The following is an 18,355-nucleotide window of genomic DNA, read 5'->3' as shown; positions in this document are numbered from 1 at the left end:
TCTGTTTTTAGGACCAAACAAGAAAAACAAAAACATAAAAAAAAGACATAGCCGTCTCTGCTAGGGTTTCTCGGTGTACACTCCTACATTGGTTTTGTCATAACTTCATTTTTCCGATCCGATTTTTACCTTCAATCCACTGGCAGCAGCGATGGATAGTCTCGCTACTGTTCTGACACAATCAAATTCAACACTAGTCTCGCTGGGGGCAGCAGGGGCTGCTGTATTTCAAGATGGCCATTGGTATATGGTGGGTTAATTGTTGGGGCCGAAGGAAAAATTTCCAAGTTTTAAAGGCGCAATCTCCACCATCTGGCACATCAGATCGGGCCTTACTATCCAGGATGCAGGGTAGCTATTCGTTTTCCAATTTGAGAATGAGGCTGCACGAAATAGGATCCTGCATGGGGCCGTGGTTTTATCGCAATACCATGCTAGTGGTGGGGGAGTACGATGGCTTGGGTCCAGTGGAAGAAGTTCCATTATATCTGATGGAGACCTGGGTTGCAGTAATAGGCCTCCCTTTTGCGTTGAGAAACAAAGTTGCTCTCTCCATGGTGGGCTCTTTGTTGATGTTGGCTTTCACTTGATGGGCTTGGCCCAAGTTGGTTTCTCATGTGAGCTGCATGTGCTAGGTTAATAGCACAATTAAAGACATATATATATATATATATATATATATATGTGCCTTTGAAGTTGGCAGCCGAAAGTGAGATGAATTAGAAGAAGAGAGAAACATAAGAAGCCATCCTTGAATACTCCTTGTGCCTTCCTCTCTTTGTTGGTGACTTAGCTACTCCATAGTTGAAGCTTCTTAAGCTTAGTTGTTGGTGTTGCTATCTATTGTATATGAGAAGTAAGTATTCTTCTTCTTCTTCTTCTCTATTTGAATCAAATGAGAGTTAATAGGTTTTGGGTGTATTGGGGATTTGGGTAGAAAGAGTTGTTCATAAACTCTAGTTGTATGTTTCTCCAAATTGATCATAGTGGAATATCTTGCCGGCTCCGAAAGTGGATGTAGCTCAATCACACTGATTGAGTGAACCACTATAAATCTTGGTGTTCTTTGTGGTTTGTTTATTAGTTGTTTTCTTTTGCTTTGTTTGTTACTGTTGAATTCATATCAATACCTTGTTTGTTACGCTTCCGCACAACAAACTGGTATCAGAGCTCCGGTTATGAACTTGGGAGTTGTGTATTGATTGGATTCAATGGCAGACAAAAAGAAAAATTCGAGTTCGGGTTCATCGTCCACTACTAGGCCATCAATTGGCAATGCCAAATTTGAAGTTGAGAAGTTAGATGGAACAAACAATTTTGGCATGTGGCAGTGTGAGATGATGGATGTCTTGTGTCAACAAGAATTGGATATAGCTCTTGAAGACAAACCAGAAGATATGAGTGAGAAGGAGTGGAAGCAGATTAATAAATGGGCTTGTGGTTCTATCAGATTGTGTCTTGCAAAGGATACAAAGTTCTTTATCATGAAGGAAACTTCGACAAAAGAGCTGTGGAAGAAATTGGAAGACCAATACATGATCAAGAGTGCTGAAAACCGGTTTCACCTGAAGAGGCGGCTTTTCCGATTCAATTATTGACAAGGTATTTCTATGTCTGAACACATCAGTGATTTCAATAAGATACTTGCAGACTTGGCTAATTTAGATGTGCAAATTAGTGATGAGGATAAGGCTTTGTGTTTGCTAAATTCTCTTCCTGACGAGTATGAGCATTTGATTACAACTTTGTTGCATGGAAAAGAATTTGTGAAATTTGATGATGTGTGTAATTCATTGATAAATAATGAGTGTCGAAAGAAGGAGAAGCAATTGCAAAAAGTGATAAGTGAAGCACTTGTAGCAAGAGGAAGATCTAATGATAGAAAGTTTGGTGGAAAAAGAGGTAATTCTCGTTCCAAGTCAAGAGGCAAATTTCCTGCAAAAGATGAGTGTGCCTTTTGTTGCCAAAAGGGGCATTGGAAGAAAGATTGTCCCAAGTTGAAGACTAGAGACAAGAAGGGTTCTGAAGTGAATGTTGAGAAATTTGAAGATGATGATGACTTTGGTTTCGCATTGAGTTGTTCATCTACCTTCGATGATTTTGAAGAGGCTGAGATTGATTTTGCTTTAGCAAGCTCATCTGCACTTGATTACTCTGAGAAATGGATTCTGGATTCGGGTTGTACACACCACATGTGTCCGAACAAGGAATGGTTCTCTACTTTAAGAGAAGTAAATGGTGGAGTAGTTTTGATGGGAGATGATAGTCCTTGCAGAACTAGAGGGATTAGTACAATTCGTCTCAAAATGCATGATGGGGTTGTTAGAGAATTGACAAATGTTCGGTATGTTCCGAACTTGAAGAAAAATCTTATCTCTTTGGGAACTTTAGAATCAAAGGGTCTCACAATTACATTGAAGGATGGAGTTGCTAGAGTTGTCTCCGGTTCACTTGTGATGATGAGAGGTACAAGAGATAGAAACTTGTATTTTCTACAAGGGAGTATAGTGACAAGTGAAACAGCAATTTCTGAGACTACAGATGATGCAGATACTACCAGATTATGGCATATGCGTCTTGGACATGCTGGTGAGAAAGCAATGCAGGGATTAGTGAAGCAAGGTCTGTTAAAGGGTGCAAAGACTTGCAAATTGGAATTTTGTGAACATTGTGTATTGGGAAAGCAGACTAGAGTGAAGTTTGGTATTGCAGTTCATCAGACTAAAGGTGCTCTAGACTATGTTCAAACAGATGTGTGGGGACCTACCAAAACTGCATCTTTGGGAGGTAAGCACTACTATGTCTCTTTTGTTGATGACTTCTCTAAAAGAGTGTGGGTGTACACCATGAAGCATAAAGATGAAGTCTTAGATATATTTGTGAAGTGGAAGAAGATGATTGAGACTCAGACCGGTCGAAAAATTAAGAGGCTCAGATCAGATAATGGTGGTGAATACAAGTCTGATCCATTCTTGAAGTTATGTCAAGATGAGGGCATTGTGAGACACTTCACAGTTAGAGAGACACCACAACAGAATGGGGTGGCAGAACGCATGAATCGTACTTTACTGGCGAAAGTTCGATGTATGTTGTCTAATGCTAGATTAGGCAAAGAGTTTTGGGCTGAGGCAGTTACATATGCAGGCCATCTCATCAACAGGTTGCCTACTGCTGCAAATGAGGGTAAAACACTCATGGAGGTATGGTCTGGAAAACCTGCTACTGATTATCATTACTTACATATTTTTGGTTGCCCTGCTTATTTTCATGTCAGGGAAAGCAAGCTTGATCCGAGAGCCAAGAAAGCTATTTTCTTGGGATTTAATGATGGTGTGAAGGGATTTAGGCTTTGGTGTCCAGATGTGAGGAAAGTTATTGTAAGCAGAGATGTGACATTCGATGAGGCTGTTATGGTTAATCAGAGTGAGCAGACTGATTCTCAAAAACAGGAGATGACCATAAAGAGTTTGAAGCAGGTGGAGTTTACAAAAAAGTTGATGAAACTCCGATTGATCCAAGTAGTCCTACAGTTGAGTCAGATGATTCAATAAATGAAGATTCAAGTATTGAAGTAGAGGCTCAAGCTCAAGAGTCTCCACCGCAACATGGACCTATTGCACTTAGAAAAGGAAAGAGAAATGCTCCAAAGCCGGCTTGGCTAAATGATGTGGTAACTTATGCACTTCCAATTACTGAAGAAGAAATTCCTTCTACCTATGAAGAAGCTGTGATACATGCAGATAGTGTAGAGTGGGAAAAAGCAATGGATTTCATCTCTTCACAAGAACAAGACTTGGGAATTGGTTCAGTTACCACATGGGAAGAGAGCAATTGGCTGCAAATGGGTATTTCCTAAAAAGGAAGGATCTCGGTACAAGGCTAGATTGGTAGCTAAAGGCTATGCACAAAAAGAAGGAATAGACTACAATGAGGTATTTTCTCCTGTTGTGAAGCATTCTTCTATTCGTTTTCTATTAGCCTTGGTTGCACAGTTTGATCTTGAGTTAGCACAACTTGATGTCAAAACTGCATTTTTACATGGTGAATTGAACGAAGAGATCTATATGACTCAGCCAGATGGTTTCAAAGTTGCTGGTAAGGAAAAATTGGTTTGCAAACTGCATAAATCATTGTATGGTTTGAAACAGTCACCAAGACAGTGGTACAAGCGGTTTGATAAATTTATGTTTGGTCAGAAGTACACTAGGAGTCTTTATGATCCATGTGTTTACTTTCGCAAGCTACATGATGGGACCTTCATTTATTTGCTCTTATATGTTGATGATATGCTAATTGCATCTAAGAACAAGGTGGAGATTGAAAAATTAAAATCACAGTTGAGTGGTGAATTTGAAATGAAGGACTTGGGAGAAGCTAAGAAGATTTTGGGCGTGGAAATTGAAAGAGATAGATCGAAAGGCAAGGTTTGTTTGTCACAAAAACAATATTTGAAGAAGATACTACAGCGGTTTGGCATGGTTGATAGATGTAAACCTATAAGTACACCTCTTGCCTCTCATTTCAAGCTTAAATCTACTATGTCTCCTAGCACTGATGATGATATGCAATATATGGCTAAAGTTCCTTATGCTAGTGCTGTTGGTAACTTGATGTACTGTATGGTGTGTACTAGACCTGACATTTCACAGGCTTTAAGTGTGGTGAGCAGATATATGCATAACCCAGGTAAAAGCCATTGGCAAGCAGTGAAATGGATTCTACGGTATATTCTTGGTACTGTGGATGTTGGAATTGTGTTTCAGCAGGATAAGACGAGTCAGTGTGTTGTTGGATATGTGGACTCTGATTTCGCAGGTGATTTGGATAAGTGCCGATCTACTACAGCTTATGTGTTTACTCTTGCTAGTGGACCGGTGAGTTGGAAGTCGAACTTGCAATCTACTATTGCTTTGTCGACTACAGAAGCTGAATACATGGCGGTAACAGAGGGTGCAAAAGAAGCAGTTTGGCTTTGTGGTTTGCTTGAGGACTTGGGAATAATTCAAGATTATGTGGATCTCTATTGTGATAGTCAGAGTGCTATTCATTTAGCAGAGAACCAGGTTACTCATGCTGGCACTAAACATATCAATGTCAAATTTCACAAGATTCGTCAACTGGTGGAGGATGGTGATATAGAGCTCCTGAAAGTTGGAACTGAAGACAACCCTGCTGATATGTTGACTAAGCCAATTCCATTGAGCAAGTTCAAGCATTGCTTGAACTTGATTGGTGTTCGTTGCATTTGATTCTCCCTACGGGGATGTCGGAGCGCCAAATTGATATGTGATATTCTACTTGTGACATTATTGTATCAAGTGAAGCCAAAGTGGAGATTGTTGATGTTGGCTTTCACTTGATGGGCTTGGCCCAAGTTGGTTTCTCATGTGAGCTGCATGTGCTAGGTTAATAGCACAATTATAGACATATATATATGCCTTTGAAGTTGGCAGCCGAAAGTGAGATGAATTAGAAGAACAGAGAAACATAAGAAGCCATCCTTGAATACTCCTTGTGCCTTCCTCTCTTTGTTGGTGACTTAGCTACTCCATAGTTAAAGCTTCTTAAGCTTAGTTGTTGGTGTTGCTATCTATTGTATATGAGAAGTAAGTATTCTTCTTCTTCTTCTCTATTTGAATCAAATGAGAGTTAATAGGTTTTGGGTGTATTGGGGATTTGGGTAGAAAGAGTTGTTCATAAACTCTAGTTGTATGTTTCTCCAAATTGATCATAGTGGAATATCTTGCCGGCTCCGAAAGTGGATGTAGCTCAATCACACTGATTGAGTGAACCACTATAAATCTTGGTGTTCTTTGTGGTTTGTTTATTAGTTGTTTTCTTTTTCTTTGTTTGTTACTGTTGAATTCATATCAATACCTATCAATACCTTGTTTGTTACGCTTCCGCACAACACTCTTCACTAGGGCAAGTCTTACGTCTTCATCTGAATGCTCTTAAGAGAAAGGATGAAGAACAGAGGATCAAAGTGGTGTTTGATGTTAGGCAACGGGTTCATACCTGGAAGGTTGTTGAGTTCTCTCTTGCTGTGAAATAGGAGTTAGTCTTCATCTATGAAAAGGTGAAGGGTTTTTTTGGTGATTGTGGGTTTTTCGTCCATGATGCTCTAGGCTGTGACAAACGTCTGATTAAGGAGAAGGAGGAGATTCTCCATGGCTGGACTATCTCTGATCTCGGAGACTAAGTCTGGGTCTTTCCCTTCCGGTGATTCTGGTAGGACCATGGGGATGAGAATTGCATCAGAGGCTAGCTGCAAGGCCCTTGTTATTGTAGGTGCTGGGTTGGATTCTCTAGGTGGTTTTGTCTACGGATTCTTTGTTGAGAAGGAAAGCCAAGTGGGAGTAGGATCTCATGGTTTGTTGGGGTCCAAGAGTATGGGTAGCCCCATTATTTTGGAACAAGTTCTGGCTGATATCAAGGCAGCGGGTGGCTTGAACATCTGGGTTCCTTTTCCCTCCACTTCGAATGAGGTAAACTCGAAGGCTATGACTTTAGTTCCTGCATTGGTAGAATCTGGAAAGGAAGCTAATAGGGTGGCGTTCTCCTCCATTCAAATAGCTCCAGTAGGAAAGAAAAGAAAAGCAGTGAGGAATTTGGAGAGATTTGGAAATAAGTATTTAGCTTTTCCTGACTCAATGCTTCTAGTGGAGGAGAATGTCTCTTTGGTGCTGCAGCATAAGAATGGCAAGTTGTTGGTTTCACCAAAAAAGAAGAAGGTTGGGAGACCAAAGGGCAGCAAGAATAGAATTAAAGTTGCGGATGAGCAAGAAGTGAAACAGCTTAATTAGAAAGTATAAGAGCAACTCCAACAGCTTCCCTATAATTTCTGTATAATAGGGAAGCAAAAGTCAAAGCTTTAGCATTTTTTTCTTCTCCAACTCCAACAGATTCTCTATTTTATAACAATCTCTAAAATCTCCATATTCTTCCTTAAATTTTAGAGATTGCTATAAATATAGGGAATTTGGTTTTCTCTTTCCTCACTTTCTCTAAAATAGGGATAATTATAGGGAATCTGTTGGAGCAAAAGAGGCTCATTTTTCCCTAAAGTAGAGAAAAATCAAAATATGGGGAAGCTGTTGGAGTTGCTCTAAGCGCAGGGAGAAAATAAACTTTGATTCAGTTGTTGCTGAGAATGCTGGTGAGAGTAAGCCTGTGCAGCTGGCAGATGGTGGAGTCTTCTATTGCAGAGGATACTGTGGAGGGTGCTATGTCACCTACTATTAGTTTAATTTAAATGTTGTTTGGGTAGCAAAAACCAGAGCCTTAGTTGGTTTCATTTTATGTCTGCTTCGAGGTTTCTTGGTTTTTGTTAGAATAAAGGCGTGTGGATTTTCTAAAAGGTGAGTGTACTAGAGACTTTTTGGGTTTTTATTCTTCTAAAATAGGGATTTCAGAGGTTCTAAGGAACAATTCTTTTTGTCGACCACATATGAGTGTTTCGTTTTTGTACTGCTTGCTGAACTTAATAAAAGGGCTGACCTATTTCGATAAAAAAAAAGCTTAACTCTTGTAATTGAGTCTAATAAATAAATAAAAATTCTCGAATTATTAATTTTGTACTTGAATTCTCTCATATGTCCAACTTAATTAAAAGCAGTTAACAACATCAAATAATGTCAATGGCTCGATTCCAGGGCTTAGAATTTTACGGACTGTTACAATCAAGTCCCTTTAACTAGTGGCGTAGCCAAAAAATTTATCGAGAAATGTCAAAATTTAAATAGCCACAATCTCTTATCTTATATATATACTAGACTCCAAGCACACCATATGGGTGTAGATAATTACGTAGGAAGTTATTTCACAGAATGTGGAGAAAATTGCTGCACATATTTTTTTTATTAAATTTTTTTGTTTTTCTTTTATTTGTAAATTGACCATTTTGTCTTTCTCAAATATTTCAGTTCAAATATTTTTTAATATTTGAGGGATATTTTGATAAAATTTTTCTGTTTTAGTTGACAAAACTCTCTTCTCTTAATAATAATATAGATATATTAAAGAATTATTGAATAATTAATAGTTAAAACTGTCGACCAAATCAACTTTTCAATTTCAAAGACAAATAATACTGTATTAATTTGTCCCAACAATTTTTCAATGCCTAGTAAAACTAGAAGAAAAAGAATAGTCCAATGGGTTATTATACTCGGTCTATTGACACCGTTTTTTTTTTTTCCCGAAAAGGATCTATTGACACAATTAGTCTTGGTATAGAGGAAACAAACAAAGTCTCTTGTTGGAAGATAAGTAAGTAGCACTTTTCAAAAGTTGAGAGGAGTTTGCTGACTCTTCTCGCCCTTTACATCGGCTACACCCTTGCCTTTCAACTTATGATCAAAAGTGCTACTTATCAAGTTAGGTATGACATCCTTATTATACATAACCGTTGGATTCAATAATCACAAATTTAAAATATTCAATTCAGAACAAAAAAAAAAAAATTTATAACAAGTAATTATAAAAGCTCTTAACCACTCGAGCTATAAAAATTTTAAAAGCAAAACGTCTAACAGACAATACCGTAGTAATAATTCAGCGTCAGCGATATGCAGTACAATGATTACATTAATCTCGTTAATTAAGCACCACCTCTCCGGCGGGAAATTCTCTCAAAACAAAAGAGGAAAAGGGCGCCACTCCACTCAAAAATTCCAGCACCCCGCTCTTTTCCCACTCGGGCAAAAACACTTCCGCCCTCCACGTGTCCCTCCCCACCTCCAAACCAATAGAAATCCGCCGCCTCATAAACACTCCACACTCTTCCACACCACCCCTTCACACGCTTCTCTCTCTCTCTCTGCACAGTTCCCAATGGCCCAGTCCTCCGCCAAGCACTCTTCAGATTCCGGAAACTGCCGCAACGGCGTCGTTTCGCCGATGAACAAGAACCCCCTCACGTTTCATCTCCAGAAGCTCGGCCTCGAGCTCACTTGCCCTCTCTGGTTCGCATCCACCTCTCCTCTCTGTCTCCGATTTCATCAGAAACCAACAGATCTTTGATTTTTTTTTTTTTTTTTGTGTTTCCGGCGATCTGAATCTGAGTCTTGATATTTGATTTTGTTGTTGAATTGCAGCCTAGGGTTTTTTAATCGGCCGACATTGCTTCCCTGCAATCACATCTTCTGCAAGTTCGTCTCTTTCTTCTTGCCCTAATTTCCGTGTTTGATTGACACGATTCGCAAAGTTCTGATCTTTTTGTTGCTTTTGGTTTTACTTGCAGCAACTGTGTGCCCAATGGGACCAATTTGGGAGCAGAGTGTCCTCTGTGTAATATCCAAGTTCCTGGTCAAGGTATGTGTATTGGTGCCCTTGATTAGGTTTTTATGGTTGGAGATGGTAATTTTCCCTTAAAGTTATTTGATTTAGGGTTGAAGTTGTTATCTTGATCCAGGTATGGCTGTAGATGCCTCTGATTAAGTTTCTGGGTGGGAAATAGTAATTTTACATAAAGCCTATTGTATAAGATTTTTATTGTCCTCTGTGCATAGTGTGAAGGGATTTCTGGAAATGGAGTAGCTTGAACACGGCTTAGTCTACTGGAGTATCATTAAAATGAGATCTAATGATTGACATATATTAACTAAAAACCTCACTTAATTTCAAAATATAAATAAAATGAATAAGAAAGTAGTCAAGATTATTTAGATTTTAGGTAGTATTGTACGAATCTGTTTTCAGAAGTCATTACCTAAGATAGCTGTTTGTGTGAGTGAACAAAATGGGGAAGAGAAATTATTTTTTATGCAAATGGGAAGAGCTGTTTTCAAAATAGAGTTTCTATCCTCAGAGAGTGTGCCTAGACTTTAGCTCTTGGGTTTGCGGGTCTCAAAACTTGAGATCTAAACCGTAAACCACAAGTGATGTACGAGACCCTTAAAACGCTTTAAATGATTATTATGTGTTTAGGAGTAGGGTTTTTGATCAAACAGTGTTAGCCGTTAGGTCTTGTTTAATGATACCCAACGGCAACCTGTGTTATTTCAGGAAGCTACTCCATCTGCTGAAATTCCTTATTAGATACCAAATAAGTGTTCGGTGGAAACAAAAATTATCTATCTCTTATAAAGGGAAAAAAGATTATATATTTCCTTTCTGATGCAATGATTTTGTGGGATGATAGATCTGAGGCATGCGCCTTTCATGGAAAGCATAGTAGCAATCTACAAAAGCATGAAGGCCACTTACTGTACCAACTCCTCCCAGCCTATATATTCAGGTACAACGTCTTAAAATAAACACACTTCTTCAGAGGTTGATTTGGAACTCCCCAGTCTCCCTACTAATATTCAAACTTTATCAGGTGCTAATCATTGAAGCTTTGAATTTACATGATTGCAGATGTTAGAACAGCTTCGGGTCAAAACCCGGTTTCACCTGATGTCAGTTTTGCTGGGAAATCGACTAAAGAACTGTTTGACAATTGCCAAGAGGGTAAATCAGAAAGTGCTCAGACCATTGTTTCATCAAGGGGTAATAAGCGAGTATGGGTTCCATGTAGTCAGAAACATTCTGTTACAGATGGAATTGGCAAGCATGGCAAAGTAGATAACTGTAGCATAGCAATAGATGGTAACAGCGAAGAATTCGAGTTGGGTAGAGGACGTAAATTTAATGGTGGATTAAATCCCAATTCACCATTACCAAGTTCTCAAATAAGATCTGTGGGACTGGACGAGTGTATGACTTCAGAAAGAGACATGAATCCAGTAGTGCAGGCGTTGCTGGATAGTCCTCCTTCATTTGGTGATGCCAAATGTTCAGATAATGATAATAGCTTTGACCAGTGCTCTGAGCAAGTAAGAATTGTCTAGCTTCTTTATTCCCTTTACATAAGTCGGTGCAAATCAGCATTAATCCTTTGCATCCTATAAAGAAGTAACATCATTGTCTAGATGCTATAAAAGCATGAAAATATCATCTTGATAGATCTTGAAAAAATTTATGTTGGAATATAAATTTTGAACTGAATGTGTGAGTTTGCAGACATAGATGAACTTTACCTTTATGTTTCATTTGAAAGCTAGTTTCGCTGAGATAGTAGCTTTTTCTACTTCCCTTGAAATCATACTGTTTATATCCTTTTCATGGTTTTTTTTTTTTTTTGCTTTCAGATTTCAGACAGTTTGATCAGGGGGTCAATGAGGAAAATTGATGATAGAACAGGGCAGATGAGGCCTGATAGTTCTGCATCTGATACTGATGGCCATTTGAGGGAACTCAAGAGACAGAAGAAACTGGACTATGGGCCAGTCTCAGGGACTAATTCTGAGCTGGAACTTAAATTCAGAACACCTTCTAATGAGTCTTTCACAAATAACACCATTTGTGCATTTTGCCAGTCTTCCACAATCTCAGAGGTTAGTTTCTCTTATATATTCTAATCTCAGTGTCTTTTTGAATACATGTCAAAAAGTTTTACTCAATACAATGAGTGAATCCTGCAGGTCACTGGGCCAATGTTGCACTATTCCAAGGGAAAATTGGTGGAGGGAGATGATGCAGCTGTTTCAGATGTCATACATGTTCACAAAATATGCATTGATTGGTATGTTCAAGCAGTAATTATGACATTGTTTGTCTACAATAGTTATGAATATGGTTTTTGTACACTTTGGAAGTCTGATAAAGATAATGTTGCATTTTTAATAATCTAATATGCATCAGTAAGGGTTATAAATTAAAATCTTATATTCATTATAACCAGTGACATTGAATGATTATCTTAACCATATTGTTATTTTGAATCTGTTTTGAACTTTATAGTCTATTGGATATGCTTCAGTGTTTTCTTTGAAATGTAAAATGGATCCTTTTGAACTGAGTTACTTATTTGATTCTGTATCCTTTTGACCTTGGAAGTCTATTTCCTATGTTTCAGTGTTTATTTGAAAGATGGATCATTATGTCCAAATTTGGTTTGAGAATAATGGTTCAGGGTCAATAATTCAATAATGAAGAAAGTGATTGATATTTCTCGCTTGCCTGATTGCTGTTAAAGTATATGCTACTAGATAAAACATTATAAATTTTGAACTGCAGGGCACCACAAGTGTTCTTTAAAGATGAAACCATTAAAAATTTGAAGGCGGAAGTGACAAGGGGTGCAAGATTAAAATGCACCAAATGTGGGATAAAGGGAGCAGCCTTGGGATGCTTTGTGAAATCCTGCCGAAGAAGCTATCATGTTACCTGTGCAATTGAAATTTCCAAGTGCCGTTGGGATTATGTATGTCCCATGATTTATATGCTTTACTGTGTCCTTTTGCTAGTCTTATTTCTCTCTTTGCCATGAGCCTTATAAGTAACTGTTGTTGTGTTTTTTGGCTTGTTACAGGAAAGCTTTCTTCTGCTGTGTCCAGCACATTGTTCAGTTAAATTTCCCAATGAGAAGTTGAATCGTAACAAGCACAAGTATGACATCATTCTCTTAGCAGTGTTTAGTTGAAGCAGATGTTTTTATGTTTTGGGGCCTCAAAATGTTAAATTTTGATTTAAGGATTTTGACTCTTAGCTCTTCAAGCTAATCTATTCACTTACAACCCAAAGTCAACAAAAGGAAGAGGCTTGGAAAATGTTTCTTCTGCGGTTACATTGCAGCCAGATGATAGTAGCCTGTCAATGTTTAATCTAATGTCCTATTTTTTGCCAATCTGCTTACAGAAATTGTCAGCTCTCCGACAGTAGAGTCGCTTCAAATGGAGTGAACAACTGGGTTTTATGCCCTTCTGGTTTGTCTTCTGAAGAGAAGGTTAGTGCAAAAGAGAACTTCTCCATTCGAATCTTCTTTCTAAAACAAAAGCTTGTACAATGAACAGATTACGATTCTGATCTTAATCACTTGATTCTGTGTTGTCAATAGAAATTATGCAAAGTACCTTGAGGTATTCTCAAATTTTGGTTGAGCTTCTTTCCTTAAATACTGATTTTTCTTCTTCCTTTCTTTGGCTTTATGAGGACCTTGTTGTGGTACAAATGCTAATATGCTTTCAGTCTCTAAACATATATGCATGACCGAAACCTTGAATAAAATGGTATTATTGGTATCTTTAATATTGTGCTTTGCAAAGGCTTGGATAAACATTATGAGAGCATTGTTAGAAGGTAGATTGTTAAGCTCCTTGATTTCAGGTCTAGAAGCATTCAATTGCCAGGCTAATTTGCATATTTTTTTTTTCCGATGCCATGTTCTACTTGGTAACCTAAAAATCTTGCTTGCATTATTAAAAACTTATAAATGGTTTTTAAATGGTGCAGATTTTTCTTATCAAATTTGCTGAGATGAATGGTGCAACTTTGTCCAAGAGCTGGACACCTGATGTTACACATGTGATTGCTGCCCTGGATGGGGATGGTGCATATGTCCGGACGTTTAAAATTTTCATGGCCATTTTGGCAGGAAAATGGATAGTGACAATTGACTGTAAGCGATACGTAGATATTCTACCTTGTTGCTTCAATACATTTTTCTGTGGATTATTGTTTTGACTGCTCTTGCTTTTGTTTGAGCTGGTTACCATGTAGTTTTATTGGTAATTATGTGCTCCTTAGTTTAGTACAGAGACTTTATATGTTGTTGGCAAACCTTTCCAATGATTCTTCTGGTTAAGTTTTCTTTCCCTTTATTCTTGTTTTTGAGTATGTTTCTTAGATCAGCATGTGGATTCTAAGAGTGACTGTATTCTGGCCTTTCTGGCTCATTTGTTGTTGAAATATATGCATGGGACTACTTTTAAAAGTAAATGTGCATATTAATGTACAATCCTTAGGATTATGAGGTACAAATATAATATGCAGTTATGCATTTAGTTCTAGTAATAATAGTTTTACTTAGGAAGTAAAATATCCTTAATGTGTGGAATTCTTGTCATGCATTTGTTCTCATGGCAATCTTTCAGATATTCTATTATTTAGTATGTAACCTGGCTTCTTTTTTTTCTTTCTTTTTTTAATACTTAATGTTTAATTACACTGAAAATGGGTGCAGGGGTAAAAGCATGTGTGGAAACTAAGCATCATGTGGATGAAGAACCTTATGAAGTTAGTCTTGATAACTATGGTTGTCGCAGTGGTGCCAAAGCTGGCAGGCTTAGGGCATTAAGCAATGTAAGTTCCTCTAATGAATACCGTGTTCTTCACAAATAGGAACTCAAATAACTATGGGCATTAAGCGATTTAGGTTCCTCTAATTGGATCATTTTCCTTTGCAGGATGCGAAGCTCTTTAATGGTTTGAATTTCTATTTTGCTGGTGATTTTATACTGGAACGGAAGGAAGACTACAAAGAATTGGTCATAGCTGCAGGAGGTACTGTTTTCAACAGTAAGGAAGATGTGCTTGAAGCAAGTTGTCATGAAAAGGGCACTTCGAGGACACTAGTTGTGTACAACCTTGACCCCCCACCAGGGTGCAAGTTGGGGGAAGAAGTTTCAATACTTTGGCAAAGGTCTAACGAGGCACAAGATATAGCTGCGAAAATTGGAGCTGAATACGTCTTTCACACATGGTTGTTGGAGTCAATTGCGAGATATGAGTTGCAGCCAATTGTATGTTGACGAAGTATGAAGTGCAGTGATTTTTGTTTGTTGAAGTACAGAACAACCATCTGGTAAAGATAGGTAAGATGGTAATCTGTATGCTTCATTAGAAAGGTAGGTCGAAGATGGTTTTCTGCATGCTTCATTAGATTCCTGCAACCTGTGATGTCATATAATGTATCATTACTCCGTTTTTGTGTAATTCAAGTCAATGAATTTCAATTCTTTTGAATATTTTTTTTTATCAGTTTTCAAATTGTTGATAGTTCCTCTTATTCTGAAATTCACTTCCAAGGTCTCAAATTCAGACTAAAAGGAAAACATTACTGACAGATGATTGATGCCAATATACAATACAGTGATCCACTGAATGAAACCTTTACATTATTAATTTCTTAGCATCACAGTACCTTTGGAGCTTAAAGCAGCATACAGAGGAAGTTATCAGCTTATAAGTGAAGTTTTTGAGTCTACTGTGCGATCTAGACCTGAAGTACTTTTGTTTGGCAAAGTTTCCATGGCAAATTCTCCCTCGGGGTCCCTCAACTCTGCATTGTAGACATAGTATTTTGCAACCACGAGAAAGAAGAGGAAGTTGAGAAAGGTCAAGACAGCCAAAAACAGATAATAGTAGTCTAAATGAGAGGTGTTTAGGTTATCTAAAATCCAACCCTTGTGTGTATGTTTCTTGGTGAAGTTGGAAACTGTTGATAGAATAAAACTACTAAGGAAACTCCCAATTCCCAAGCTAGTAGTGAAATATGAGGTCCCCAAGCTTTTCATGCCTTCTGGTGCTTGATCATAAAAAAATTCAATCTTGGCTGTTTCCACAAAGGAATCAGCGATACCCATCAAAGCAAATTGAGGGAACAGAATGAAAATTGTGAGGGGAACTGTATCCTTTTTGTCAAAGAGGTGGTTTTCTTGTATAACACTCAACCTCCTCCTTTCAGCCAAGAAAGCCGTGATCATGATAATCGTGTGCAAAACAAGACCAATGCCTAGTCTCTGCAGCAATGTGATCCCTCTTGGGTTTTTTGTGTATCTCCGGACTATTGGAACAAAGTAGCGGTCATACAGCACAAGGCTTATCAGCATGAAGATTGTTACGAATGCTGAGAGACATGCAGGAGGGATTTCAAAACCAGGACCCATACTTCTGTCTAGTGTTTTGCCTTGTTTGACAAAAAGAGTTCCTATTTGAGCTAACATGGTGCTTGGTATGAATGATGCAACCAGAATTGGAACCATTTTGACCATTTGCTTTGTTTGTTCAACTTGGGTCACTGGGCGTAGCATCCATGGTGAGGTTGGTCCACTCTTTACAGCTGCTTTGTCAAGGAATCTGCAAGTAATTTTATAAATGCAGTGTTAGTTGTGATTTTAGATGGCTACAAAACATTTGATCGATCAAGAAACAACAATAAAACTATTTGCAATCGACATTCATATAGACTACATCGTCAATAACATCTCTTGATTCTCTTGTGAAAGCCAAACCCGCTTATATAGGTGAGCTTTTACATCTAGGGTTTAGGGATTACCTTAATGAAGAGGAGTGGTCAATTCTGAATTTGCCAGCTTTTGTGTACTTTTCCAAGCTCAGCTCATGAAGCTCTTTTAGGTCATCTGGGACAGTTATCCTCCACTTCCTTATCGCAGCCACAAGCACATGAGCTATTGTGCTGAAAGGACTCTCTGAAGGCAATTTGTGCCTATAAAACTTGGTGCCAAATAAGAACACCGTGACAGAGATTGCGAGACCAACTGTTGGAAGACCATAGCCAAGGGTCCAGCCAACTTTGTCTTGTATGTAAACCAAGAAGGTGTTTGAGAAAAGGGTGCCAAAGAATATGCTGAACATCCACCAGTTGAAGAAGGAGAGCTTTTGGATCCTCTCTTTAGGTTCAAACTCATCAAATTGGTCAGCACCCATGGTTGATATGTTGGGCTTGGTGCCCCCAGTTCCAACTGCGATTATGTACAAGGCACAGTAGAATATACCCACTTGGAATGGTGAGGCTCTTTTGTCACAGTCTTCAAGTTTAACTCCACTGCCACATGATGGTGGTCTTAGGGCAGGTAGTGAAACTGCTAGGGTTAATAAGGACATTCCCTAATAATTGGTACAAAAGAGCAACATCTTATTACTTGGGTCTTGATGAGAGCGGTTATTTGATGTAAGAAATGCATGGATCATGTCATATCTTTTCTATGAAGCTAGTATATAGAGTTAGGTGAGTGAGTGTGTGATCAAACTACCAATATTGTTGAACACGCTAAAGTTTTGCAAAAACTTGAAACTTCAGAGTTCGAAGGGTATGCAGGCTAAAGTTTAGCAATCTTCCAACTTTTCACTAGTTTTAGTAGTATTGCATCCACCGAACATTTAGCTTGGATACCTTCCGATCGAAGTTTCAAGTTTTTCAATATCCCTATCTGAAAAGTCTTTCAATTAATTTTTCAAATTTAATTTCTTCAACCTCGTTGATACTTCTTCATGGGTCAGGTTGGGGCTTGTTGTCAATGAGGCAAGCTTAAACTACGAATGGACAAAATGGACAAAACGAATGGAGTTAAAAGTAAGGAAGAGAGCACTCATTTCAGTTCGAGTGGTTGAAAATCAGGTCAAGACTGGTAATTTTCAATCTAAAAGAATGAAGAAGAGCTGCCAACTTAACAGAGAATAAGTACGTTGACAAACCTTGACGGTAATCAAGAGGGCAAAAGAGAAGGCTAGCCAAAGTTACGATGGGAGTTGCTAGATTTCAGCATATCCGAAAGTTAAATTCTTACACTGAAAAACTAAGAAAAGATCCTTTCAACAACCAAGCATACGGACAACTAAGTTTTCTTGTTCTCCTAGCTACGAAGGCTCACTTGGGGGGGGAAAAAGGATCCTCATTTCCGATACTTGCTAGGTTCATTCTTGTCGACTAATCACCCTAAAAAGTACTACGTTTTGCATGCAATTAATTAACCACTTATTTTGTTTTGACAATTTCAATAAGAAGCGGAATGAAACAGTGGTTTCCTACAAAAAGGATAAAATATTTATGCTAAAATGAAGCTACAAGTGTATAGTACCACAAGATATATGCCAGAAGCAATGACAAAAGTCCAGTATCGGCCGAGATGAGCATCTGCAATATAAGCACCCAGAAGGGGTGTCATCCACACCGTCCCAACCCAGTTTGTGACATTGTTTGAAGATGTCACTGTGCCTTCATGCAGCTTCTCCGTCAGATACATTACCAAATTTGATGCAATTCCGTAATATGCCATCCTCTCAAACACTTCATACCCTGTACATAACAACACATGTTAATTGAAGCCTCTAAGGAACTAAGGTGCCTAGTGTAGGCTGTTATCGAGAAACTAATATTGCCAAATTCTCTTTTTGATGAAAAGACAAAAAGAGAAAGTTAATATCACATGTACGTACTTATATATGGATTTGATGATGATGACTACGTTACCTACGATGAAGGAACAAGCTGTCCATCTGCCAGTGTTTGATCTCAGAACAGGTCTGCCTTTGAGATCCACAGTTCCGTCTTGTGTCTGATCATCTCTTCCATATGCAGAGCCCTTCTCTTCTACCTTTGCCATGTCAATGTGTGTGAAATGATTAGTACTACTTGGCTACTTGCTATGGATGACTTGGGAGTTGAAATTCATGTGAGCACCTCATATGGTGTTTTATAAGTGGTTAACCAAGAACTTTTCAACTTGGTTTCCTCTTGCTTTCTTGCTCACCTGCCTTCTAGTTAATTTTCTTTTGTTGCTAAATAGTG

At 38.3% G+C, this 18,355-nt stretch overlaps 2 protein-coding genes across 2 annotated transcripts; one reads left to right on the top strand and one right to left on the bottom strand.

Moving 5' to 3' along the window:
• Positions 1-8,767: 8,767 nt before the first annotated feature.
• LOC112173942 (BRCA1-associated RING domain protein 1) lies at positions 8,768-14,799 on the top strand. Its single transcript, XM_024311633.2, has 13 exons — positions 8,768-8,966; positions 9,099-9,152; positions 9,245-9,315; positions 10,145-10,240; positions 10,363-10,820; positions 11,136-11,381; positions 11,469-11,569; positions 12,064-12,250; positions 12,359-12,435; positions 12,685-12,772; positions 13,279-13,444; positions 14,009-14,127; positions 14,232-14,799. The coding sequence occupies exons 1-13, from the start codon at positions 8,836-8,838 to the stop codon at positions 14,574-14,576; spliced, it is 2,139 nt and encodes a 712-aa protein (XP_024167401.1). The 5' UTR covers positions 8,768-8,835; the 3' UTR covers positions 14,577-14,799.
• A 46-nt stretch (positions 14,800-14,845) lies between these two features.
• LOC112173941 (protein NRT1/ PTR FAMILY 5.2) lies at positions 14,846-18,284 on the bottom strand. The gene is made up of 4 exons (XM_024311632.2): positions 18,038-18,284; positions 17,646-17,863; positions 16,103-16,674; positions 14,846-15,903 (listed from the first exon to the last, which is right to left on the bottom strand). Exons 1-4 carry the CDS (start codon positions 18,168-18,170, stop codon positions 15,003-15,005), a joined length of 1,824 nt encoding a protein of 607 aa, XP_024167400.1. The 5' UTR covers positions 18,171-18,284; the 3' UTR covers positions 14,846-15,002.
• Positions 18,285-18,355: the final 71 nt, after the last annotated feature.

Source organism: Rosa chinensis, chromosome 6, assembly GCF_002994745.2.
Source record: "Rosa chinensis cultivar Old Blush chromosome 6, RchiOBHm-V2, whole genome shotgun sequence".
In the NCBI taxonomy this organism is placed as follows: domain Eukaryota; kingdom Viridiplantae; phylum Streptophyta; class Magnoliopsida; order Rosales; family Rosaceae; genus Rosa; species Rosa chinensis.
Note: the sequence above shows the minus strand (reverse complement) of the source record. Positions and strands in the feature narration are given on the sequence as shown.